This window comes from Hemitrygon akajei, chromosome 1, assembly GCF_048418815.1.
Source record: "Hemitrygon akajei chromosome 1, sHemAka1.3, whole genome shotgun sequence".
NCBI classification, from domain to species: domain Eukaryota; kingdom Metazoa; phylum Chordata; class Chondrichthyes; order Myliobatiformes; family Dasyatidae; genus Hemitrygon; species Hemitrygon akajei.
The window spans coordinates 108929793-108957632 of NC_133124.1; the positions used below are offsets into that span (position 1 = coordinate 108929793).

Below are 27840 nucleotides of genomic sequence, written 5' to 3' on the forward strand. Positions count from 1 at the left end.
TACAGGAGCCTGAAGGCACACACTCAATAATTCAGGACTAGCTTCTTTCCCTCTGTCATCAAATTTCTGAATGGGCATTGAATCCATGAACACTAACCCACTACTTTTTCCCCTTCTTGCACTACTTATTTAATTTAAATTTAAAAAAATATATATAATTACACTGTATACTTACTGTAATTTACAGTTTTTATTATGTATTGCGATGTACTGCTCCCACATAAGAACAATTTCATAACATATACCAGTGATATTAAACCTGATTCTGATTATCTGGAGCATGCTCCCAGAGGATACCTAGAAGGAGATAAAATTACAATGTTTAAAAGGCAGGTACTTAGTTAGATGTAGTGGGATATTGCCTAATTCAGCCAAATGGGATTAAAACAGGTAGATATTACAGGTGTAGGCAAGTTGGACTGAAAGGTCCTGTTTCTGTGACTCCATAACTCTACTACCTTAGTGATAAGATATCAGAGGGGAGGGGTGCAGTGAGACCCTGTACACCAGTTGATTAAGTAAGTAATTAGATTCACTAGGAAGTTAAGGTGGCAAATTATATACTAGTCTTCAAAGCAAAAGGAAGTGTACAGGATGAAGGATACCTTAATAAGATTAAACAGACCTTGGTGGCACTATACCCAGAATACCATATGCAATCTTGAAGAATGAGGGCCTGCAACTAGGATTTGCCAGAACAATTCTGGGATGGCAGAGCTAACATATAAAAAGAGATTGGTTTGAGTTGTATTTGCCCAAGGTTAGAAAAATGAGAGGAGATTTCAGTGCAACTTTTAAAACCCTAACATCACTGGACAGATTTGATGCAGGAAAGATGTTCTTGATGGTGGGGAAGAATGGAACTAGTGATCAGTCTAAGTATATGGGGTAGACCATTTCAAATCGAGGAAGGAGACATTTCCTCTCCATAGTGTGGTCACTCTGTGGAATTCTCCAGCACAGAAGATAGTTAAGGTGTGTCATGGGTATTTTTTCCAACTAAATTAACACCATATACAAGTTTTTTTCTCTCTATTTCAGTGCATGTGACAATAATAAACTAATTCCAATTCCAATATGACTAAAATGTAAGAACATAAAAAGGGAGTAATTTGGCTCCTTTGGTCAACTCTGCTGCATGATCAAAGAATGGATACAACCTAGAAAGAAGCAATTTAGGCCAATATGTCAGCACTAGCCTTCTAACAGAACAAATTTCTAGTTCCACAGACCAGTCCATTCTCTATGGCCTTGCACATTTTTCTCCAACATATATACATATCCATTTTTCCCTAAAAGGCCACATTGGACTTTCTACCACTACATCTAAAGACAGTGCATTTCAGATGTTAATAACAGCTGGGAATAAAGGTGTCCACATTGAATCAGAGTCAAATGGCACAGAAACATCCTTCCCACATCTTGGTAATCAGACAGCAAGCAGTTCTCCTGCTCAGGTCTAAACAAGGTTTTATAGATTTGATGTTTAGCCTCCTTACATCTGTATTCAGTGCCCCAAATAATGAAGACCAGTATCCCATGTCCCTTCCTCTCCATGTTATCTACCTGCATTGCCATCTTCAAAGATACATGGACTTGTACTTCAAGGTCTTTCTGTTTGTCAATACTCTCTAATGTTCTACCATTGATGATGTGTATCCTAGCCTCACTGGTGCTTCCAAAATGCATCAACTCAGATTCATCTGTACACGGATTTTAGGAGAGTTGATTAAACTCCATCTGCTATTTTTCAGTCCATTCCACAAACACACTAATATCTCTGTTCAGCCTGAGACAACTTACCACACTATCAACAACTCCACCGATCTTCATGCCATCTGCTAACAATGATCATGCCTCTCATATTCACATCCAGTTTATTCAGGCATTACCAGCGAGGGCCCAAGCACAAACTGTTGTGGGGCATCACTAGTGTTAAAAAATCAATCTTCTACTTTTATTTTATGCATGTAACCTTTCGTTCTTGATCCAACAAAAGTAGAGCCAGATTTTCAAATTTATCCTTTTTAGTGAAGTCCTTTAGTCCATCAACCATTCCCACAATTTTTTCAGGACCTTCCCTAGAAAGGTTTAGAAGCTTATGGGCCAAACATAGCTAAATGGGACCGACTTAGATTGGAATCTTGGTCAGCATGGACCAGTTGGGCCGAAGGGCTAGTGTCTGTACTGTATGACTCTAAGACCCTCTCCTGTGGGTTTTCATCCTCCCCGTAATGAAAGCAGCCAAAAATGAACATATTACTTCAGGTGCTGTTTTATAAAGGTTCAGTGTGGATTTTCTACTTTTTTATCTTTGTTTTTATGGTATATGTTCTTATCTACCTTTATATGACTCTACCGATAAAGTCCAGAATTGTGAGTGCTTTATTAATGCTTTCTCAACCTGTCCTGCCACTTCCAGTGATTTATGCACACATAGTGAAATTCCCATTGCTCCTGCACCTCCTTAATATCTATTATTTTATGTACAGTTCTGATAGCCATACTACAGTGAGCATGTGATTAAGCTGGAGAGGGTGCAGGAGAATTTCACTGGGATATTGCCAGAAATGGAGAGCTTGGGTTATGGCTGGTACGCTGGAACTGCTTTCACTAGAGTGAAGGAGACTGAGGTGTGGCCTTAAAGATGTTTCTACAATCATGAAGGGAATAGATAAGATGTATACTTACAGTCCTTTCCCCCAGAGTAGGGAGGTTTAAAACTGGAGAGTATGGGTTTAAGGCAGCAATTTCCAACCTTTTTTTATGCCATGGACCAATACCATTAAGCAAGAGGTATGCAGACTCCAGGTTGGGAACCTTTGGTTTAAGGTGAGAGGGGAAAGAGTTGGAGGGGACTTGAAGGGCAGAGGCTGGTGGATACATAGAACAAGGGGCCAGTGTAAATGTTAAAAGTGTGTACAATTACGAAGTCTACAATACATTTGGATATGAAAGGTTTAAAGGGCCAGATGCAAGTACACTGACTAGCTAAGGAAGGCACCTTAGTGAGCATGGGCAAATTGGGCTGATGGGTATGTTTCTGTGTTGGTTAACTCTGATTCTATATTGCCCCTTCTCATTCTCAATGTAAAAGCATCACCTATAATTTCTTCACATTAAACATCATTTACCACGCCTCTATCCACTTCAATTTTCTGCCTATATCCTGCTGCAATCTATCATTCTTTTCATAGTACATAATGCAATACCATCTGCAAATGTGGTTTGATTCCATGTGTCTAAGTTTCTAATATAGACACCAATCCCAGGGGAAGTACATGATTCACCTACCTCTCATCCGAACAACTACTTACCACATCATCCAAGGAGCTTTGGATTTGTTTGTTTTACCTTTTTTCTCATGGGAATGACCTTCAACTATTCCCAAACCATCTCCTTCTTAAAGACAATGTTTTGTTATAGTTTTGTCTCACATTCCATTGCAATTAGTCTTCCTCCAATTATTTTTTTTATTTTGGACCACCTCTTTTCCTTTTCCATAACTCACTGAAAAATATAATGCAAAGATTGTTATCGTCTAAATGTTCCTGTGCTGAAACAGGGCACTTGATCTCTCTCACTCCCTCGAACCAGATCCAGAAATGCCTCCTTCCTTGTTGTACCAAAAACATACTGCGCTGGAAAATTATCCTGAACACATTACTTACCCTCAATACAATTTAGAAACTCTTCACCCTTTTTAATAAAGCCACCCATTAAAACTTGCTTTTTCATTTCTCAAATTTTCCTGCTCCATTCCTTTTCACTTGTGGTTGGCTTATAGAACAGATCCAACTCTCTTTACTCTTTCTGAATACATTTTCACTTTCATTGTATATATTTTTACTTATTTTGAAATACAGCACAGAACAGGCTCCACCATCTAGCAATTTACCTATTTAACCCTAAACAGGGCAATACACGATGACCAATTAACTTACTGACTGATACATCTTTGGCCTGGGGGTGGAAACCGGAGCACACAGAGGAAACCCATGCACACACAGGGTTATTTGTGCTGATTTAATTTAATATCAACTGTGTTTTTACAACTTGTATTAATTTTGTTACCTTTAGTTAGAGCTTGTAGTTTTTCCTTACTCTACTTGCTGCAAGGACATTGGTCCTGTTTCTGTTGGAGTGCAATCCATTCTGATGTTCCTTCTCCCTCAGAAATGATCCCAGTTCCTCAGGAATTGTCTAACCTCTTACCCACCTTCAGCATTCATTTGCTTCATTTTTGCAGAGATAACTCACTACAAAGTCCTCCATTTTAACTTCTTCCCAAGCCTCCTAAACTCTGCCTGCAGGACCACATTGCTCTTTGCACGGTGGTTTAATAATATTACCCAGTATCTCAAGCCCACCTGCTGATCAATTTCCATATCCTCCAAAGACCTATTGATGTCAGTCTTGAATGTACTCAACAGTGTTCACATCTATGACCTTAACAGCATAGATTCATACAGCATGGAAAAATGCCTTTTGGCTATCTGATATTGAAATCTGGAGCAACAAACAATCTGCAACGTTTTGATGCAATCCTCCCCCCCCCCCAACCCTAATGATGCTCACCTGGGCATCCATCTACATTTAGTTAGAGCTTTCTGCACCACGGTGTTTTCAGATGCTCACCAAATAAAAGTTAGTTTGTTTTTCTTAAGTGTTGTCACAGTGCCTGCCTCCATCTGTCAGTCCTGCACAAACTGACACCTCCCAGTCTCCACCTTGCTGATAGGAATCACATGCCACTTTTCCAACTCATCACCTGCAGCCTATTTAAACTCAGCTCTCATCCACAAGATTTTGTGTGGTGGTAATGCACCATTAAGCTGGGTGCCAACTACCGTAAAAAAAAAGAGAGAGAGAGAGAGAATTTTGTTTATCCATCAAGCCAGCCAACTTCCATCAGTTGCTCCAAGCATTCAGTTACCTTGTCACGTTAAGCATCTTCTCTCTGTTTTGTGGCCTGTTACTTTGTATTTTATTGAAGTGACCACTCGCTGCTAAATCGTCTCTGCTGCCCCATGTCTTGGCCAAACCTCCTCTAAGTTTCCTCACACCATTACATTTTCAGACAGTTCAACCGTTATTTAGGTGAAAAACATTCTTCCTCAAATCTCTCATCCTTTAACTTAAAGCTACACTCCATAGTTATAAATCAGCTAGGGGAACAATTTCTCATTATCTACCCTATCTACGCCCCTTATAATTTTGTATAGCTCAATCTTCAGCTTCTCATTTACAAAGCAATAAATCAGCATACCCTCATAAACAGCGATGCTCCATCACTGAGATCCCCCTCTGTGCCTCCTTCAGTGCAATCACATCCTTCCCACAGTGTGGTAATTAGTAACACAGGAGTAGCAGGTTCCGGGGCTACTTTAAGTTTGAAAGGGTCAGCCTCTCAGAATTTGTTTAAATGACACCGAATTTCATTTTCACAGTTTGAAAATGGTCTAGAGTATACACAAGAGAAATGACAGAAAATCCATCATCGCCTCCAACTTCTAGATTTTTGGGGGATATAAAATTCAAAGCTTTCCAAAAAAATTATTCATTACTCCGGAGGCTAGTAGTAAGAACAGGTCCTCCAGGGAAGGAGAATGAGTTTGCTGTTTTCCATCCCTCATCTCCAGCACCTGTACTGTATAACCGCGTTTGGCAGCGGACAACCTGCTCGCCCCTCAGCCCCATGGATGTTGTTGCCAGAGGGCTGACCTCTTCCGCCCCGACCCCACTCACGTGACTGTTGTTGCCCCCCCCCCCCTCCGCTCTTTGGCCCCACGTCGGTCACGTGCAATCAGTTGGCGTCGCCATGGCGAATGGCTGGTTGTGTGCGGGCTTGGTGTGGCCGTTGCTGTCCTGCTGGCTGATGTCCGTGTCCTGCCTGCCCCGACCTACTCGGGTGTTCGAGTCCGCGATATCGGTGCAGCCTAAGCCGTGCCAAGCGCCTCAGCAGTGGGAGGGCAGGGCTGTCATGTATAATCACAAAACGGGTAGGAACAGCCGAGTGCTAATCTCGTACGACGGGAAAAACCAGCGCATCCGGATCCTGGATGAGAAGAAGGGCCACATCCCCTGCAAAAAGTAGGTGTAATCCCAGGTGTGATGACCGCTACCCCCGTCTCCTCCTCAGGGCCCTGTGTTACCCAAGGGCTCAGGTTAATACATAACTCTATTGCCCTGTTTATCTGCAATGGGTGTTTATTATGCTTCTCATCCACGGAATAACACTTAAAAGAAGCCGTTTCTTTTGTAGGTATACTGCTAGTACAAATACTGCGGAAGGCTAACGACGCTGAGTGATGACAGTGCATTCATGAGGCTTTAGAAATAATGTGCCAGGATCTGCACTGCACCTAAATGTCCGCTAATATCCGGAAACGAGTTGCTGGCACATATTGGGTGCATGTTTTCCAGTGGAGTTAAAGCCGAGTTGTATCGTTTGACTGTAATAATAGGCTTTCCCAATCAGCTGTGGAGTGAACAACTCTCAGTAAAGCATTCAGACTTTACTGCCCGCTGTTCACAACAATAAGAGATTAATAACAACACCCCTGAAAGAGCCAAATTTCCAAAAGTGTTAATTTTAATATCTAACTTACACCTGCTGTCATATTCCTTTAGACCATTTCTGACACCTCTGTCCTTTACAGGATTTTATCCATCTCCATTTCAAGAGATAAATTATCCCCTAATATTTACTATAAACCCGATAACTCCTTCAGCTAATGGATTGCACTTTGCAACATGTGGAAGAAAGTTTCCTTTAACTGTATAGAGAGGGTCCTATAGTACTTGAGAGGGTGCAGTGCTGGATCTCCTTCTGGGGAATAAGGCAGGGCAAATGGCAGAACTATCTGTCAGTAAGCTCTTTGGTTCTAGTGACCACACTTATATTAGTTCTAAAATAGTTATGGACAAGGATACAAATGATTGGCAGGGTGGGTCCTGTACTAGAGCAGAGGAAAGTTTGGAGCCTTTAGGTAGCATCTTCTAGAGATTGATTTGGTGGGGGTTGTTTGCAGAGAAAGGAGTGTCTGTTAGTGGAGTCTTGGAAAACTGTGATGTCAAAAGTTCAGGCTCCAGTTAAGGTGAAGTTCAAAGTAAATTTATGATTAAAGTACTTATGTCACCATGTACAACCCTGAGATTTATTTTCTTGCAGGCATTCACAGTAACTACAAGAAACACTATAGAATCAATTAAAGACCCCACCCAACAGGACAGACAGTGACCAATGTGGAAAAAATCAACAACTGCGCAAATACAAAATGAAAGATAATAATAAATAGGTGATAAATATCAAAAACATGAGGTGAAGAGTTCTTGAAATTGAGTTCTTGGGTTTTGGGAACAGTTCGGTGATAGGGTGAATGAAAATGAATGAAGTTATCCCCTCTGGTTCAAAAGCTTGATGGTTGAAGGGTAATAACTGATCCTGAACCTGGTGGTGCAGGTCTTGAGACTCCTGTATCACCTTCCTGATGACAGCAGCAAAAAGAGAGCCTGGCCTGGATGGTGGGGGTCCTTGATGAATGCTGCTTTCCCGTGACAGTGCTTGATATTAATGTGCTCAATGGTGGGGAGGGCTTTTCCCGTGATGGACTGGGCTGTGTCCACTACTTTTTGTTGGTTATTTGTACAAGAGCATTAATAGTCTCATAACAGGCTGTGATGCAATCAGTCAATATACCACACAGCTTATAGAATTTTGTCAAAGTCTTAGACGGCGTGCCAAATCTTCACGAACGTCTAAGAAAATAGAGGCACTGCTCTGCTTTTTTCGTGATTGTGCTGGTGTGTTGGACCCAGGACAGATGCTGTGAAATGATAACACCTGAGGAATTTAAAGTTGCTGACCCTCTCCAGCTTTGATCTCCCAAAGATCTCTGGTTTCCTCCTCTGGAAGTCAATAATCATCTCTTTGAACTTACTGACATTGAGTGAGATGTTGTTGTTATGGCACCACTCAGCCAGATTTTCAATCTCTCTCATTTGCTGTTTTTTCATCATCTTTGATTTGGCCAATGACCATGGTGTCGTTGGCAAACTTAAATATGGCATTGAAACTGTGCTTGGCCTTAGTCATAAGTATAAAGTGAGTAGAGCAGGGGGCTAAGCACACAGCCTTGTGCACCTGTACTGAGGGAGCTTGTGAAGGAAATGTTGCCAATCTGAACTGACTGGTGTCTGTGTGTGATTAAATTGAGGATCCAGTTGCACAAAATGGTATTGAGACCTAGGCCTTGAAGCTTATTGATTAGTTTTGAGGGGATAATAGTAATGAATGCCAAGCTGTAGTCAGTGAACAGCATCCTAATGTATGTGTCTTTGCTATCCAGATGTTCTATGAAGACCTTTTGTGATTGTAAGCTAATTGTACTAGCTCCAAGTTGCTTCTCAGGGAGGAGCTGATATGCTGAAGGGCAAGGCTGGTAAGTTTCAGGAACTCTGGTTGAGGAAAGGTATTGATGCTTAGGTTAAGGAAATGGAGTCATGCACTGTAAGCAATTGGGAACTAGTGAAGTGTTTGATGTTTACAAGTGTAGGAATGCACTTGACAGAAGTTAGGAGGTCAAAAAGAAGAAATAAGAGGGATCTTAGAGGCAAACAGGAGGAAATCTGCAGATTCTGGAAATTCAAGCAACACACACAAAATGCTGGTGGAACACAGCAGGCCAGGCAGCATCTATAGGGAGAAGCAATGTCGACGTTTCGCGTCGAGACCGTTTGTCAGGACTAACTGAAAGGAAAGATAGTAAGAGATTTGAAAGTAGGAGAGGGAGGGGAAATGCAAAATGATAGGAGAAGACCGGAGGGGGTGGGGTGAAGCTGAGAGCCAGAAAGGTGATTGGCAAAAGGGATACAGAGCTAGAGAAGGGAAAGGATCATGGGACGGGAGGCCTCAGGAGAAAGAAAGGGGGGGAGCACCAGAGGGAGATGGAGAACAGGCAGGGTGATGGGCAGAGAGAGAGAAAAAAAAAACAACTAAATATGTCAGGGATGGGGTAAGAAGGGGAGGAGGGGCATTAACAGAAGTTAGAGAAGTCAATGTTCATGCCATCAGGTTGGAGGCTACCCAGCCGGTATATAAGGTGTTGTTCCTCCAACCTGAGTGTGGCTTCATCTTGACAGTAGAGGATAGACATATCAGAATGGGAATGGGACGTGGAATTAAAATGCGTGGCCACTGGGAGATCCTGCTTTCTCTGGCGGACCGAGCATAGGTGTTCAGCAAAACGGTCTCCCAGTTTGTGTCGGGTCTCACCAATATATAAAAGGCCACACCGGGAGCACCGGACGCAGTATACCACACCAGCCGACTCACAGGTGAAGTGTCGCCTCACCTGGAAGGACTGTCTGGGGCGCTGAATGGTGGTGAGGGAGGAAGTGTAAGGGCAGGTGTAGCACTTGTTCCGCTTACAAGGATAAGTGCCAGGAGGGAGATCGGTGGGAAGGGATGGGGGGGATGAATGGACAAGGGAGTCGCTTAGGGAGAGATCCCTGTGGAAAGCAGAAAGAGGGGGGAGGGAAAGATGTGCTTGGTGGTGGGATGCCGTTGGAGGTGGCGGAAGTTACGGAGAATTATACGTTGGATCCGGAGGCTGGTGGGGTGGTAGGTGAGGACAAGGGGGACCCTATCCCGAGTGGGGTGGTGGGCGGATGGGGTGAGGGCAGATGTGCAGGAAATGGGAGAGATGCGTTTGAGAGCAGAGTTGATGGTGGAAGAAGGGAAGCTCCTTTGTTTAAAAAAATGAGGACATCTCCTTCGTCCTGGAATGAAAAGCCTCATCCTGAGAGCAGATGCGGCGGAGACGGAGGAATTGTGAGAAGGGGATAGCATTTTTGCAAGAGACAGCGTGGGAAGAGGAATAGTCCAGGTAGCTGTGAGAGTCTGTAGGCTTATAGTAGATATCAGTGGATAGGCCGTCTCCAGAGATGGAGGCAGAAAGATCAAGAAAGGGGAGGGAGGTGTCAGAAATAGACCAGGTAAATTTGAGGGCAGGGTGAAAGTTGGATATCCCTGATATATTTAGTTTTTTTTGTTCTTTCCCCCCCCTCCCTTTTTTCTTTCTCTCTCTGCCCATCACTCTGCCTGTTCTCATCTCCTTCTGGTGCTCCTCTCCCCCTTTCTTTCTCCCTCGGCCTCCCGTCCCATGATCCTTTCCCTTCTCTAGCTCTGTATCCCTTTTGCCAATCACCTTTCTGGCTCTCAGCTTCACCCGACCCCCTCTGGTCTTCTCCTATCATTTTGCATTTTCCCCTCTTCGTCCTACTTGCAAATCTCTTACTATCTTGCCTTTCAGTTAGTCCTGATGAAGGGTCTCGGCCCGAAATGTCGACATTGCTTCTCCCTATAGATGCTGCCTGGCCTGCTGTGTTCCACCAGCATTTTGTGTGTGTTGCAATACGAGGGATCTGGTATGCAAGGTGACACAATATACCAGGTTGGTTTTATAGGTACGTTAAAATGGTGATCGTTAGGGAAAGAACAGGTCCCCTTAAATATCTGTTTAGCTGTCTGTGTATAGCCAGAGGAAATGGATAAAAATTTTTAATGACAATTCCTCTTAACTTTCTATTGTGAAAAACAATGGAGGCTAAAGAAATAAGTTAAATCAGTGATGATGTCTTATATCACACAGGTTAGCAGGGAAGAGGTATTGGAGTTCTTAAAGTAAATTCATTATCATCATTATGTGCTGTGTCGGATGGTGTGGATGATCATGGTCTTTAAGACCATGATCATTCTTGGGAAATTTTTCTACAGAAGTGGTTTGCCCTTGCCTTCTTCTGGCCAGTATCTTTACAAGACAGTTGACCTCAGCCAGTGTCAATACTCTGCAGAGATTGTCTGCGTCACTGGTTGCATACCCAGGACTTGTAATTTGCACCAGCTGCTCATACAACCATCCACCACCTGCTCCCATGGCTTCGAGTGACCCTGATTTGGGGGGGGGGGGGGAACTAAGCAGGTGCTACACCTTGCCCAAGGGTCACCTGTAGGTTGGGGGAAGGAAGGAGTGCCTTACACTTCCTTCGGTAGAGACATAGCTCCACCCCACCAGCCAAAGTGCATTAAAATGATAAATCCCCAATGCCTGGCCTGCTGCATTCTCAGACCTTGTGGGAAGCTAATGAAGAAATTACAGAGATTTTTTGCTTCATCTCTGACCACCAGTGAGCTTTGGAGGACTGCAGAGTGGCTAATTTGGTGCCATTGTTTAAAAAGGGTCATAAAAAATAAACCAGGAAACTATAGGGCAGTTAGTCTGACATTGGGGGTTCTGAGGGACAGGATCTGCCAAAATTTAGAGACACACATTCTGATCCAGGGAACTCAACACTGTTTTATGTGTGGGAAGTCATGTCTGACAAATCTCTTGGAGTTCTTTTAGGGCAGTGGATGTTGTCTACATGGACTTTAACAAAGCCTTTGAAAAGGTCCCACATGGCAGGCTAGTCTGGAAGGTTAAATAACATGCAATCTGGGGAAAATAGCTAATTGGTTAATAATTGGCTCACTGCTGAAAGCAAAGGGTGATGATCAAGGGTTGTTTTTCAGAATGGAGGCCTGTAACTTGTAGTGTGCCACAGGGGTCGGTGCTGAAACCTTTGTATTTTTTGTAAATGATTTGAGTGCCTGCAAGTTTTCAAATGATGCTAAAATAGCTGGTGTTTTGGCAGTGTGGAAGGTCATAAAAAATTACAGGGGAATGTTGATCAAATGGTAAGTGGGATGGGGACTGGTAAATGGCTTTCAGTTTGTATCAATGTGAGGTATTGCATTTTTGCATGGTTGAACCAGGGTGGGATTTGTACATTGAATGGGAGGGCCCTGCAGAGTGCAACTGCATGGTTTGCTGAAAGATGGGTGATGAATAAGGTGCTTGGCATACTGGATTTTTCATTGGTCGGGAGTTTGGGAGTATTATGCAGTTTGGTCACCCTATTATAGAATAGATGTTATTAAACTAGAAAGAGTGTAGAAAAGCTTTACCACGATGTTGCCTGGATGAGTTGGGGGGGGGGGGGGTGTGAGTTTGCGTAGACTATGACTTTATTCCTTGGAGCACGAGACTTGAGAGATAACCTGAAGAGGTATGCAAGATAATGAGTGGCATAGGCAGAGTGAAAGCACATTGTCTTTTTTTCCCCTAGCAAGGGTGGGGGTGGCATAGGTTTAAGATGAGAGGGAGAAATTTCAAAGGGACATCAGGAGCAGCATTTACATACAGAGGGTTGCATATTTGTCGCGAGATGCCAAAAATAATGATTGAGGCAGGCACGTTAGCAATGTTTAAAGGCTATCTTGTTAAGTACGGGGATAGGGGTTTAGAGGGCCATGGGCCAAATGCAGGCATGTGGTACTAACTACTGGACAACACAGTCCCCATGGACTTTGGGCTGAAGGGACTGCTTTCATCCTTTAAGACTCTATGACTACACCTCTTTGCACCCTGTCTCTTATCGTGATGACTCCCCTTTCTCCCAGTTTCTCTGTTGCGGCTGACTTTCAGATAAGGTATTCTGTTTCAGGACATTTTAAGTCTTCCATTCTTTCAGAAAACTTATTTTCCCTTCTGTGTTGGTTGATGAAGCCTTCTCATGCATTTGCTCACTTTTTTGCATCTGTTTCCCCTACCACCCCATCCTGCCTCATTACAAAACAAACTAGTTTCCTTGGTTGTCATCTTTCAATCTACTAGCTTCTGCATTCAGCACACTATCTTTTATCATATATGTGAACTTAAAAAAAAGGGAAAACCAGTTAGTATGTCCCTGCTAATAAAGAATAATGTCAATTTCAAGATTCAAAATTGTTTCATGTCATTTCCAGCACCCAAGTGTAAAGGAGTGGGCCTGCTTAGAGCAAATATACAAATGCATGAGAACTATTGGTTGAAGTTGTCTATATTTCAAATTATCAAGGTAATACAGGGGACAGCAAACAGGAAATGGAGGGTGAATGTATCATGGACAATACTACTATAATTGTCGGTAACTTTATTTTACTTACAGTCAAGGCAAACTAAATCTTCAATAATACTCCAGAGGAAGAATTCCTGTAGTGTGTGGGATGACTTTTTGTATCATTTTGTTGAGCAGCCAACTGGAAGAAGATTATCCTTGACTTCATGTTTTTCAATGAGAAAATGTTAGTTAAAACTTGTAGGGCAAAGTTCATTAGGAAGTAGTGACCATGACATCAATCATTAAGATGAAAGGTGCAATAATTAATTTTGAAGTTAGGATTCTAAATCTAAACAAAATAAACTATGGGAGATTGTGTTCCATTAAAAGATATGATCATGGATAGGCAGTTGGTAACTTTTAAGAAATAGATGCAGAATTTACATCATTTGACAACATTGCGGTAAGTCACTAAAGTATCTGCATTATTTTCTGTTTTTCTTTCAGATGTCCAATATCTCTGTATATGCCCCCTGACTTTCTTTTTGTTCTTTCTAGATTTTATGAATACATTTATTTGTTTAAAAACCCAGTGCTTTTCAAGATTGAGCAAGTGACAAAGCAGTGTACCAAACTGCCTCTTCTTGAGCCATGGGACCCATATGATATTCCTGATAATTCCACGTATGAAGATCAGTACAACATCGGTGGGCCAGGAGACCAGATTGAGGTTCAAGAATGGTCCGATAGGAAACCCGCTCGTAAATGTAAGTAGCGTGCTATTTGTAGAGGTGCATTAGATGGTGATACTTTAGCTGATTGAGACGAAAAGTACTGAAGATATTAAGATTGGGATTTCTTCCAGTGAACTTCAATGCAATTTTATTCCCAGTGGATGGAGGTAGTTTAACACAAAGTTGATGTCTGATACAATCCCCCTATTATAAGTCTCATTGATTTTAAAATATTGCAACAATATCAAAACCACATATGTTTCCCATAGTTGGCACGTGGCCAAGTGGTTAAGGCGCTCGTCTAGTGATCTGAAGGTCGCTAGTTCGAGCCTTGGCTGAGGCTGCGTGTGTGTCCTTGAGCAAGGCACTTAACCACAAATTATGCTGTGATGGTACTGGTGCTAAGCTGTATGGGTCCTAATGCCCCTCCCTTGGACAACATCGGTGACGTGGAGAGGGGAGACTTGCAGCTTGGGCAACTGCCGGTCTTCCATTTAAAAAAAAACCTTGCCCAGGCTTGCGCCCTGGAAACTTTTCAAGGCGCAAATCCATGGTCTATCAAGACTAACAGAGGCCTACACTACTACACATTTCCCATTGACCCATGAACTCTTCTGAGAGTAAACAAATTGAAACAAATGTTAATAAAGGCACCATTACATGCAACGAGCGATAAAAGTTGAAACCTAAAACTTACTATTTTGTTAGGCTTTTAATATCTTAATTTGTATAAATTAACTGAATATTTCCACTGAATTCACTACTGACATCTGCAATAATATCCTGGTTAGCCTTCCAAAATTTAGAACTTGTGATATTCTAAAGAGCTCTATATAGAACCTTGTTTTGATATACAAATAGATGTCGTGTCTAGTGCGACTGTGAGGAAGGACAGGAAGATGATGGGAAAAATGGCCAACATTTAAAAGGACGATGAATACAGGATTGAAGGTGTTATATTTAATTCCAGGAATGAAAAGGTTAATGGCTCTGAGCCTTTGCGTGCTGGAGTTTTGAAGAATGAACAAAGATCTCATTTAAACCTATTTAATATTGTAAGGTCTGGCTAGAGTGGATGTAGGGAGGATATTTCCTAAATGGGTGAGTCTAGGACCAAAGGTCACAGCCTCAGAGTAGAAGAAGGTCCACTTAGAACAGAGATGAGGAATTTTTTAGCCAGAGGGTAGTGAATCTGCAGAATTCATTGCCATAGGCGGCTGTGGCAGCAAAGTCATTGAGTATATTTAAAGTGGAGGTTGAAGCAAGAACCTTAGTCAGGGCGTCAATCGTTACATGGAGAAGGCAGGAGAATGAGATTGAGAGGTGTAACAAATCGGCTGTGATGGAATGGCAGAGCAGACTCAATGGGCTGAGTGTCCTAATTCTCCTATGACTTGTGTCTTCTGGTTTTGTTTTAAGCTACTGGATCATTTAAATTATTGAATATAGTGGTAGTTTCAAATATTGGTGTGCATTAAAGAATGTTTCTAGTATTTGATGGCAGTTATATGTGAATAGTGTCATGGAGTAATACAGAATGGACACAGGCTCTTCTGCCCAACATGTCCTTACCGAGTATGGTGTCCCTATTTTCTGCATTCATCACATATCCATCCAGGGCCCTCCCTTTAATGTACCTAGCTGAGCGCTTCTTAAATGATACTATTAAACCTGCCTCTTCCATCTCCTCTGGCAGACCTTTCCATTTACTCATCAGACGCTGTGTGGGGAAAAGGTTACCCCTTGGGTCCCTTATAAATCTCTCCCCTCCCATCCTAAATCTATGCACCCCAATTTTGGACATAATCCACCTCGTCTATACCTCTCATAATTTGCGCCAGTACTGGCAACATTCTTGTAAATTCTTTCTGCACTCTTTCCAGTGTAACTACTTTAACAGGGTGACCAAAACTGTAAACGGTACTCCAAATACAGTTTCATGAGTGACTTGTACAACTGCAACATAATATCCCAGCTCCTATCCTCAATGACTGACTGATGAAGGCTAGCATGCTAAACACCTGTTTTGCCACCTTGTTTACTTGTGACACTGTTTTCAATGACCATGCCACTTGTAATCTGTTTCATTTTAATCCCTAGTGCCCTTCAATTCATAATATGAGACCTCATCTGATTTGATTATCCAAAATGCATCCCCTCAAACTTATCCGTATTAAAATCAGCCCACCTCTCTAACTGATTACAACTCCACTGTAATCCACAAGAACCTACTTCACTATCAACAACACTTCCCAATTTTGTATCATCTGCAAACTTAACTGATCAAGCCATGTACATTCACATCCAAATCATTTATATCAGTGATGAGTAACAACATTGATCCCTGCGGCACCAGTTTCCATTCTGAGAAATAACATTCAACCACCACCCTTAGCTTCCTACCTTTGAGTCAATTTTGAATCTACCTTACTAGCCCTCCCTGGATTCTATACCAGCCTGTCATGCAGGACTTTGTCAAAGCTTTGCTAAGGATCAACTTGATGACATCCACTGCCCTAAAAGTAGAGCGTTCCTATGAAACCTTTCTTAAGCTGAAATGGCGTAAAGCGAAGAACCATTAATTTATATGGGAACAATTTTCATAAAAGCGAAAATTCTCATTGTAAGGCGAAAACAGGTTACTAATGGTCAACCAAAGGAGTTGAATGACTTCAGACCTGTTGCCTTGACGTCGCACGTGATGAAGACCATGGAGCGGCTGATAATACAGAATCTGAGGCCACAAACCAGGCACGCCCAGGATCCTCTTCAGTTTGCGTATAAGGAGAAGGTGGGAGTGGAGGATGCTATCACGTATTTGCTGCACAAATCACTCTCTCACCTAGATGGGGTCAGTTGTGCTGTGAGGATTACATTCCTTGACTTCTCTAGTGCCTTTAACACCATCCAGCCCAAGATCTTAAGGCACAAACTAACGGAGATGGGAGTAGACTCTCACATGGTGGATTGGATAGTGGACTACTTGACAGATAGACCTCAGTATGTGCGGTTGGGAGACTGTAGGTATGACACAGTGGTCAGCAGCACAGGAGCGCCGCAGGGAACCGTACTCTCTCCGGTCCTGTTCACCCTGTACACATCAGACTTCCAATATAACTCGGAGTCCTGCCATGTGCAGAAGTTCGCTGATGACACTGCCATAGTGGGGTGTGTCAGGAATGGACAGGAGGAGGAGTATAGGAAACTGATACAGGACTTTGTGATATGGTGCAACTCAAACTACCTGCGTCTCAATATCACCAAGACCAAGGAGATGGTGGTGGACTTTAGGAGATCTAGGCCTCATATGGAGCCAGTGATCATTAATGGAGAATGTGTGGAGCAGGTTAAGACCTACAAGTATCTGGGAGTACAGTTAGACGAGAAGCTAGACTGGACTGCCAACACAGATGCCTTGTGCAGGAAGGCACAGAGTCGACTGTACTTCCTTAGAAGGTTGGCGTCATTCAATGTCTGTAGTGAGATGCTGAAGATGTTCTATAGGTCAGTTGTGGAGAGCGCCCTCTTCTTTGTGGTGGCGTGTTGGGGAGGAAGCATTAAGAAGAGGGACGCCTCACGTCTTAATAAGCTGGTAAGGAAGGCGGGCTCTGTCGTGGGCAAAGTACTGGAGAGTTTAACATCGGTAGCTGAGCGAAGGGCGCTGAGTAGGCTACGGTCAATTATGGATAACTCTGAACATCCTCTACATAGCACCATCCAGAGACAGAGAAGCAGTTTCAGCGACAGGTTACTATTGATGCAATGCTCCTCAAACAGGATGAAGAGGTCAATACTCCCCAATGCCATTAGGCTTTACAATTCAACCGCCAGGACTTAAGAACTTTTTAAAAGCTATTATTAATGCTTTTTGAGATAGTGATTTAGATGCATATCATATTTTTTTACTGAGTTAAGTATTGTATGTAATTAGTTTTGCTACAACAAATGTATGGGACATTGGAAAAAAAGTTGAATTTCCCCATGGGGATGAATAAAGTATCTATCTATCTATCTATCTATCTTTTGTAAAAACACAGCGGCGTAAAGCGGGGGACACCTGTATACTTCTAGTTACCTCAATGAATTTACAAGATTTGTCAGCCACAATCTCCCTTGCACATATGCTGACTCCACCTAATTAGACTACCTATCCAGATGCTGGTAGATTTATATTGCTTTGAATTTCCTCCAGTATCTGATGTCAGGCTGACCAGCCTTTAGTTCCCTACCTTGTCCTTGCTGCCCTTAAACAACATGACAATGTTAGTCACCTTTGGGGACTTCACCAGTGATTAACAATGAAGCAAAGAATCTCAGCATTTTCTTCACTTTTCTTCCGTAACCTCCCACAAGCTCATTTAGGTCCTGCAGATTTGTCCATCTTAATGCACTGTGAGGCATTAAACACTGAGGAGAAATTTGTTAAAAATCCCATTCATTTCCTGTGGCTCAAGACATAGGTGGCCCTGCTAATCTCAGGGAACCTACTCTCTTTCTAGCCACCTTTTACTCTTTAGAACCTCTTGGGATTTTCCTTAACCCTACCTGACAGATACATCTTGAATCCTCTCTTTGTTCTGATTTCTCTCTGTAGTATATTCTTAATCTTTTTATAGTCTTGAAGGGATACACTCCCCGACCTCCTGAACCAAATGCATGCTTTTTTTTTTCTTGACTAAAGCTGCAATATTTCTTGTCAACCAGGATTCCTTGAACTTGCCAGGTTTACCCTTCACCTTAAGAGGAACATGTGGCAGCATGTTGATATCTCAATCTTAAAAGCTTTTCACTTGCCATTTGTTCATTTTCCTTCAAACAAGCTCATCCAATTGACCTACCCAATTTCCCCCCATCCCCAAATTAGCCCTGCTGCAATTCCCAACCTGTGGAATTGGATGTCTTTTGTAATGCTGTTTTTGATCTGATTCATTGTATCATTATAAACTTATTGCAAAAGGGCTGACAAACTAGTTCTTGGTCATTGTAGGAATATATTTAAAGCATAATGTGATCTCCTGAATCAAAAAACAACTCGTGGCCTGTGCAGGTGCAGACTGAGGTAGAGGTTTTAAGATAACACATTCAATTTGCCAAGTTGGCCCAGCTGATAAATATAAATGCAAATCTTTTATTCCTCTCATTGATCTTCTCTTGTCTAAATATCTATATAATCTCAAAGGCTAATGTTTTTAAAAAGACATTAAATATTTACTTGTTATCATCCGGTACTGCTTATGCTGCTGAAAAGGCAAATAGTTTAATGATTTGTTTTTCAGATCAGAATACAATTGCTGCATGCTATGTGCATAGGATAACATATGCAGAATTTAAATAAGATTTGACTTAGTGTTTTAAATTTTTATGAAGAGCATTTTCTAGTTTTGAATATATTTTCTATCTTTTGGATCCTATAAAAATTACTTGAAAATGCAAGTTTAGTAGAAGGTAGGTTTCTATTTAGCTGTTGGCTAGAGACTAGATATGTCAAGGTCTGACCAAAGTAAATTTTGATTTCAAACTTTGAACTTGGCTGCAAAAGCATTCTGTTTGTTCAGTAAATATGAATGTAGTTTATTTAGTTTGAATATTACGCAAATAGTATTTGCGTATATTCAACTGGGTCTGATTTTTAAAGAATTTCAATCAGACTTTTTGCTGTGAAAAATATTGAGATTAGAATTTTGCAGCTGTAGAAGCAAAGTTGTTGAGAATTTGCTGTGTTGGGAATTGAGATTCCTTCAGAAGGAAGTCCAAATTTTAGATTGAATGTTGGAATTAGAAATGATCTTATTTGAAACAGTAATTTTATTCTGTCATTGAAAGTACTCACTTAGTGTATGGTAAGTTGCATTTTATGGCTGGCATTGGGACTCTACTGCTTAGAAATTGAATAGTTGCCAAACAAGACTAGGGTTCTATTAACAGGAGGTCTGGTAATAGAGGAGTGGTTAAGCTACTTGCGTCTAATCCCTTAAGCCATATTTCCAAACGTTGTCATTGCTAAGTAGTTAGATTTTTCTCAGTTGCAGGAAATTTGGTACCTATTTCATTTTGGGTAATTACGTACTTAAAAGATGGTTGGATGCAGTCTCGTTAAAAGGGTTGTAAGTCTGGGTTAAAAATTAGATAAGAATCTTAAAACTCTTGTGCAAAAACGAAAGCATTGCTGTTTATATTGAGTTAATACTTCTATGCCATGTAAATTATAGCTAGAAGATTATTTTTATATTATTCCAAATAAATCCAATGAAGAATCCCAAACCACCATAGACTACAGTATCAATGTTCTGGCCAAGAAGGAAATCTCTTCTTCATCTTCAAACACTGTAATCTAAATTTATCTAGACTTTTACATAAAAAGTAATCATTCACATCTAAATTCAGAATTGTGATGCAGCAATCAAATCACATTGTTGTACTACACATATTTGTGATGTATTTTCTGTCCATACACCCTCACCACACTGATTTTTATGGTAGGTGGCTTTAGAAAATTACAGCAAAAAAGGAAACATTGACAACACTATTTAAGAAAGTGCTACCTAGCTAAATCCTACATTACAGCACTTGGTCTAGCCCTGTATATCATTGGTCTTCAGGTGCACATCCAAAGTGATGCAGGTTATTGCCTCATCTAATCTTTGAAATGATGAGTTGCAGACTCCATCCATGCTCAGGGTAAAAATAATTTTTCCTCACTCTCTTAGTTACTTCTACTGACAACCTTAAATTTACACTTCCCCACCTTCCAGATTTTTGACTCCTCCGTTACATAATCCAGAGCCTTTGTAATTTTGTCTACTTCAATTAGGAATTTCTTCAAAAGCCCCATTCCCAAGAAAACAACCCCAGCGTATCTTATCTTTAGAATCTTTAATATTAATGTTCTCCACTCCTGACGGCCTCCTCATAAATCTCATCTGCACCTACTCCAATGCAACTATATTTCCTGTAAATTACTTATATCCTTTCAAAAAGATAAATTAGTTAGTCAGACACAATATTCCTATAATAAATCAAGATTTATTATCCTTGGTTAATCTGTATCTTTCTAAATGAACATTTATTGTATCCTCCCTTAAACAGATTCCAATAATTTGCCCAACAAATTTATACTAACTGGCTTGTAATTAAAAAAAAACACAAGTTGCAAATCTGAAATGGAATCAAAGCACTGGACAAACTGAGCAGATCAGGCAGCATCTGTGGAGAGAGAAATGAGTTAATGTTTCAAGTCAGGTAACCCTTCATAGAAAGGTTACAATAGCTTGGACTATAGTTTCAGTCACTTTTACAAATGGTACACTGCAGTCATTGGGTGGTCCCTGTGCCACCATAGGTAGAGAGGATTAAAAATTGATGGTCAAATCATTTGCAATTTTCTTCCTTGCTATTGACAACCTTGGATATATTTCATCAGGACCTAGTAATTTATCCACTTTCAAAAATAGTAAATCTCTTTTGCTATGTTTATTCTATCCAATATTTGAAAAACTCGTATTTTTAGCTTACAGCAATGACATCCCATCTTGTGATGATGGCTGCAAAATATTCATTGAGAACCATACCCACACATGACTCTATATGTGCCTATCTCGTGGTCCCTAATAGACGCTATTCTTTCCTTAGTTATCCTTTTGTACAATACCTCTATGAACTTAGAAATCATTTCTGGATTTTTCTTAATATTTGTTGTGTGAATTTGTTAATGACCTTTTATTCCTGATTTCACTCACATGCTCTCCACTCCTTGGCTTTCTGCTTCATTAACCTCTTGGTGTCTTGTGTCTTTGTTCTTTTTTTTTTGTCTTGTTCTCTATTTAACTTGTCATCTTGGGTCTTTAACTTTGATGTTCTGCTCTGTGCTTTTTGTGGGAATGTTAAATTATACCATGAATGTTCTTTTTATTTCCTACCCTTAGCACTGGCTAGCTGCTGAAGATTCCTTCTTGGTTTATGTGTAGCTGGGATGACCAAAATCAGCCATCATGTCAATTAATGAACTAACATTTCATGCTCAGTTATATCCCTCATGCTCAGATTTGACCTTTCAGGCAGAAATTTCTTGGTTCAAGCCTTGGGTCTGTTGATATGTTGTCTTGCTTGCCTGCAACTCAAACAAAACCTCATCTAGTCTGCTTTTGAACCTGAGTCAATAACTTCTTCCTTTCTTAGTGCCCTTCTCTTATTCTTGCTGTTACATAGCTTTCCTGGCAGACAATGTGGCACTTATCATCACTTCTGGATGCATTCTTCCTCTAAATTCTTCATTGAGCCCTTCACCCCTCTGCCGTCCTATTCTGCACTCACTATCTTGGGCCTCAATCGCTTTTGAATATATCCACGGCTTCCCTCTGATGTTTGCAATTTGCTGAAGTTCTTCTGAGGTCACCAAAAGCAATATATTAACGACCTGACTTGCTGCATTGTTCACCTTCAGACCTAACATGCCTGCTAAGGGCTAATCTTGCCTGTCTATTTGTTGACCTGTTTACTCCTACTGATTCGCATGGCAAACATGTTAAATCAATCTTTTGCATCGATCTTCACTAAAGAGCACTGTACAGAAATCCCTAAGGTAATAGTTGAGGATCTTGAAACTATCTCAATCACAAAAAATAAAGTATTCAAGAAACTCACGGTACTAAAGGGGAAAAAAAAAATCACTGGTACCTTGTAGTTTGTGCTCAAAGGCTTAAAAGGACTGCTTCAAGTTCAAGTTTATTATTATAGGTGTACGTACGCAGCGTTTAAATGCCAACAAGATTACCTTTTGCAACAGCACTGTACATTACAGGATGAGGACAAGCATAAGTTAATGTAAACTTAAATTGAAGAGATAGTGGATAACTTGGTTGAAAATTTTCAGAACTGGTACTGGAATTCAGAGAATTCCCATGGAAGATTGGGAATCAGCCAAGGTGGCCTTCTTGTAAATTAACTTGTCAAATTCAGTAATCAAAGAGGAGATAACTCATGGGTCAATATGAGATGTAAATCATGCTTGACAAATCTACTTTAATTTGTTTTTTTTTTACTAATTTTTTATTGAAACATCAGCAAATTACATTCAATACAACGAATTGCCAATTACATTTGACTGTTTAACCCAGCCACCCCCCAACCTTCTTCGCCATCCCCCCTCTACCCCTCTCCCCTCCACCCACCAACTGAATAGTGGTGCATACACAGACAAAGCATTCCTATTTTAACAAAAGATCTTTTAAGTTAGATATCAAATTTGTCCACATTAAGATTGAGTTTGGTCGTGCATAATTTACTCTTGCTGATGAAAGTTCCAGGTAAGAAATGTCCAAAAAGCTCCGAAGCCAGTGAGTATATGAAATATCATGGGGAGGTTTCCAACGCTGGACTACAATCTTCTTAGCTGCAGTCAGGCCTGCCAGCCAGACTGTGCATGTTTTTTCCGTAAGGGAAAGGTGTGAGTCATCATTTAGAAGATGTACAGCGGGGTCCATTGGTAATTGTACCCTCATTAGTTCTGTAAGAGTACAGATAACCTTCCCCCACAAACCAAAAATCCCAGGATATTCCCATACAACATGTATAAAAGAGCCAATGGTTCCGTGGGGGCAAAATGAGCAATGTGGGTCAGGAACCAGTCCCATTTGATGTCTAATTCTCAGTGTTAAATATGCTCTATGACAAAATTTCAAGTGTATATACCGATGATTTGGGTTTTACGAAGCACCGGTAGTATTATCCCAAATCGCATCCCAGTCTAAGTCTTGTCCCAATTCAGATATGTCCCTATCCCAGGCTTTCATTCCTGATGTGGGCATATAATTCTGGGAGTTTAACTTATCATGGATATATGACACTATCTGCCCTGGAGCACCCTGTATCCAACTTAAAATGGGATGGTCCTTTAAATCTGACCCCCAGGGAATCTACTTTAGTTTGTTGAAGATATGACATGGAGCATTGAAAGAGAGAAATCTAGTGTATTTAGATTTCCAAAAGGCATTTGGCAGCATGTCTCAAACGAGGCCAGTGCTTGAATTAAAAGCCCAAAGTAACAAAGGAAGTGTTTATCGTCAATTGAAAACTGGCCATCACATAGAAGACAGAGTTGGAATAGATGGGTCCTTTTCTGGTTGGAGGTTAAAACAAATTCAGTATCTTGGCATTTGGTTTTTGGTCCTCAATCATTTACTATTTACATTATTGACATGGTTGAGTGAACAAACGTAGAGTTTCCAAGTTTGCAGATGATATGAAAATAGGTGAAATGGTCTATTATGATATTTTATAAAAGGGTATGATCCTCCTTAGATATTCAGATTATAGATATTCAACCTTACTGAATTCACAGATCACCGCCCAATAATTTGAGATGTAAAATTAAATTTGCTATTGTAGAATTTGTGTGTGGGGTGGAGGGGGGAGGAGGGACTAAATAAGTGAATAATTTGGTGAAAACCTGACTAAGGAAGTTTAATATGACAAAATATGATGTCATGCACTTCAGTAAGAGAAATTGTCATCGCTGATAATAAAATAAAATAACTAAAATAACTGGGCCCAGGACACACACACTCTTAGTAGTGAAACATTCTTTTTATTTCAACTTGTGCACCAGAAGAATGGCATGGGCCCCTGTCACACACATTGTTCTGAAGTCTGAACAGATACTTTTTTTTTACACACAGAATTGACATATCAGTTCCTGATATTGACCACTTGGTAAATTGTACCGTATATGTTTGAATTCCTTACTTGCAAGATCAGTCACCATTCTCAACTGAGGTATTAAAAGTCAATCAAAACTTCAACCTGACAACCGAGGATATTTTGAAGTTAGTAAAGCATTTGTCCTTTAGTTGTTGGATGTGTTTCAGATCTTTCCGTTATTCCTATTTCATCTGTAGTCAACAGAGGTGGTCTCACTTGACTGCAAATGCCGCAGGCTATTCTTACCCAAACGTTGTCTTAAACCCTTGCCTTACCATAACTTCTGCAGAAGTAAAAGTCAAATAAGTTCAGAGAGATGGAGGTGTTCCAATACATGAATCATAACAAGTTAGCAGGCAGGTTAACTGTGAGGGAATGCACTTTCACAATATAAAATTTAGCAATTGTAGATGTTGGAAATCTATAATAAAAACCAAATACTTGAAACATTCAGCAAGTCCGGCAGTATTTGTAGAAACAGATCTTTATCTTTCCCAGTTCTGATAGTGTCCAGAACCTGAAGCATTTTGTTTCTCTTTCCATGGATGCTATCTGACCTCGGAGTCATAGAATTACATAGCACAGAAATGAGCCTCTCTAAGCTTGTCCCATTTCTCTACATTTTGACCCATATTCCTCTAAAACCTTCTGACTCATGAAGTTGTCTAGACGTATTTTTAATGTGTTGTAAATGTACCTCTTCTACCACTTCCTCAGGCAGTTGTTCCATGTATTCAACATCCTCTGTATCAAAAACTTATTTCTTGGGTCCCCTTTATATCTATCCCTTCTCAACTTGCACCAATACCCACTAGTTTTAGACTTCTCTACCCTTGGATAAAATGTGTGACCATCTACCTCATCTATACCCCTCACTCCTCAGCAACCTTCACTCCAGGGGAAAACAGTCCCAGGCTATACAGTCTGTCCTCATAACTCAAGCTTACCGATTTTGGCAATATCCTTGTAAGTCTTTTCTGCACCCTCTCTGGCTTAATCACAGCCTACCAGAAATGCACAAAATATTCTAGACAAAATGCTTGAGGAACTCAGCAGGCCAGGCAGCATCTATGGGGAAAAAGTACAGTTGCCATTTTTGACTAAGACCCTTCGGCAGGATCTGAAACGTTGACTGCACTTCTTTCCGTAGATGCTGCCTGGCCTGCTGAGTTCCTCCAGCATTTTGTGTGTGTTACTTGGATTTCCAGCATCTGCAGATTCTCTCTTGTTTGTCACAATATTCCAGGTCTCTTTCACCAGAGGCTGTAGCATGACATCTCAACTCTTGTACTCAATGCCCCATCAATGAAGGCAGGCATATCATACGCCTTATTCACCACCTTATATTACTGTACCTCTGTCATTAGTTTTGGGGAACTGTATTTGTACTCCAAGGTGTCTCTGCTCAATGGTATTCCCCAATGTCCTGCTATTTACTGTGCAACTCCTACCCTGTCTTAACTTCCCAAAATAGTACATCTACAATTCTTTTGCCCACTTTCCCAGTTGATCTAGATTTTATTTTGGGTTGTAATTTCCTGTTTTAATTTTGGTATGTAATTGATTAATTATATCTCAAAATAACATTGGGCTACTTTTATCTTTTTTTGTATTTCTGCTTGTTTTCCACAGTTGAAACATGGGTTGGAGTTTACACTGTAAAGGATTGCTATCCAGTGCAAGAAACTTACACCAAGAGCTACAATGTTACAAGTTCTACACGCTTTTTTGATCTGCGTTTAGGGATTAGTGATCCATCTGTGTTCAACCCACCCAGCACCTGTCAGGCATCTAGCCCAGAAGAGATGACCGATGACTGCTGAGTATAGGTATTGGCCTGTAGAACAAAACCATAATTTATAGTGTTCCTGTCACTAACAATCTCTTTTTGAGTGGTGATGTATAAGGGAACTGTTGGTTATTTCTCTCTCAAAGAATCTGCTGATCAGTATGTTGTTTTCAAGAAAAAATGGGTATTCTTTCAGCTTAAGCAGTTATGTAATCATAGCTTGGATCTGGGCTTGTGTCTGTGTATACATACACTGGAAAGATAATTACTGAGATACGTTAACAGAATTGTACAAATTATTTCATCTTGTTGTAGTTGGCTCTTTATATCTGCTTACAAGTGTGGGCAATGATGTAACCCAAATAAAGCACTACACAACAGAGTACTGCAGTTATTTTCAAATGACACATTAAAGCACTTGGATGTTTATGCATTACAAATAATATTATAATGTGATTAGAAAGGTTGAAGTTATCAAAGTATTCTTTTGAAAGCTTTAGCTGTGTTCAAGTAACAATATCTACTTTTGACTGAAGGGCCAAACAGTGGGTCCTTTTCTTACAGGAGACGATGCATTATTTTTCCAAGTTTACTTCTGAAATTTGTGACTGTAAATTGGAGAAGAGTATAAGCTTAAACACTGAAGCGGTGTTCATTTTTGAGTCTCGGCAGTACTGTGCTAGTCACAAATCACATTCATTTCCACAAATACTGTCCTTTACTGTTCAAAAACAGTAATAGGCATATTGCTTTGAAGCATCTGTTACTTTGCAGTAGAGCTATAATGAACTTGATGTTGTTTCTAATTGGACATTTTAACATAATATATCTTATCCAGAGGAGACTTAAGAGACTGCTGATACTGAAATCTGGAGTAACACACAATCTGCAAGAGGAACTCAGCTGTTTGAGCAGATATTTCAACTTCCTTTTCCATTTCCACACTAACCTGTCTGTTCTTGACAGCCAGAGTGAGCAATACACCTGAGCAGTATACAGCCCAATAGCACGAACATTAAACTTCTCAATTTCAGGTGACCGTCACCTCCAGTGAGTTTCTTCCCTGCCCTATCTCCTTTCCATACTCCCCTCCCAGTTCCATCAACCCAAAATCCACACATCTCATCTGTCTGCACCCCCCATCTCACCAACCACACCCCATCCAATCTGGTTCTGGTTCCATGTGCCTTTCATCTCACCCCTAATGGTTCCTATGATCACTTTCCTCGCATTAAATTCCAATACCAGTAACCTCCGTGTTCCTGATGATCACCATCCCCTCAGCCTCTTCCTACACTCTCCCCTCCTGCACTTGAATCCACGTGCCTCTGCTTCTTTACTCGCCTACCTCCATTGTTATCCATATATGTATGACTTCAGCTCCACCCCTTCCCTTCCTTGTCTGGCTCCATCTATCCACCATCATTCACCCCCTCTGTACATCAATCCTCTCTGGTCTTTGCTTACCAACCTCCGCTTTACTAGCTATATCCCCCTCTCCACTCTTAGTGCTGATGTAGAATTTTGATCACTTTCCCCTCACTGAGTTCATCCAGTAGATTATTTGCTTCATCTTATTCAGCAAGTTGAATTACATTATGCATGTATTAAGTTTCTCCATGTTTAATATGAAATGCTGGTTGTTTCTAATAATTGATGGCCTATAAAATAAAAATGATTCTCTGAACATCATGAAAA

General features: G+C 40.8%; 1 protein-coding gene across 1 annotated transcript; it reads left to right on the forward strand.

Moving 5' to 3' along the window:
- Positions 1-5794: 5794 nt before the first annotated feature.
- Positions 5795-27840, forward strand: epdr1 (ependymin related 1). Its single transcript, XM_073049586.1, has 3 exons — positions 5795-6093; positions 13483-13691; positions 25986-27840. Exons 1-3 carry the CDS (start codon positions 5822-5824, stop codon positions 26174-26176), a joined length of 672 nt encoding a protein of 223 aa, XP_072905687.1. The 5' UTR covers positions 5795-5821; the 3' UTR covers positions 26177-27840.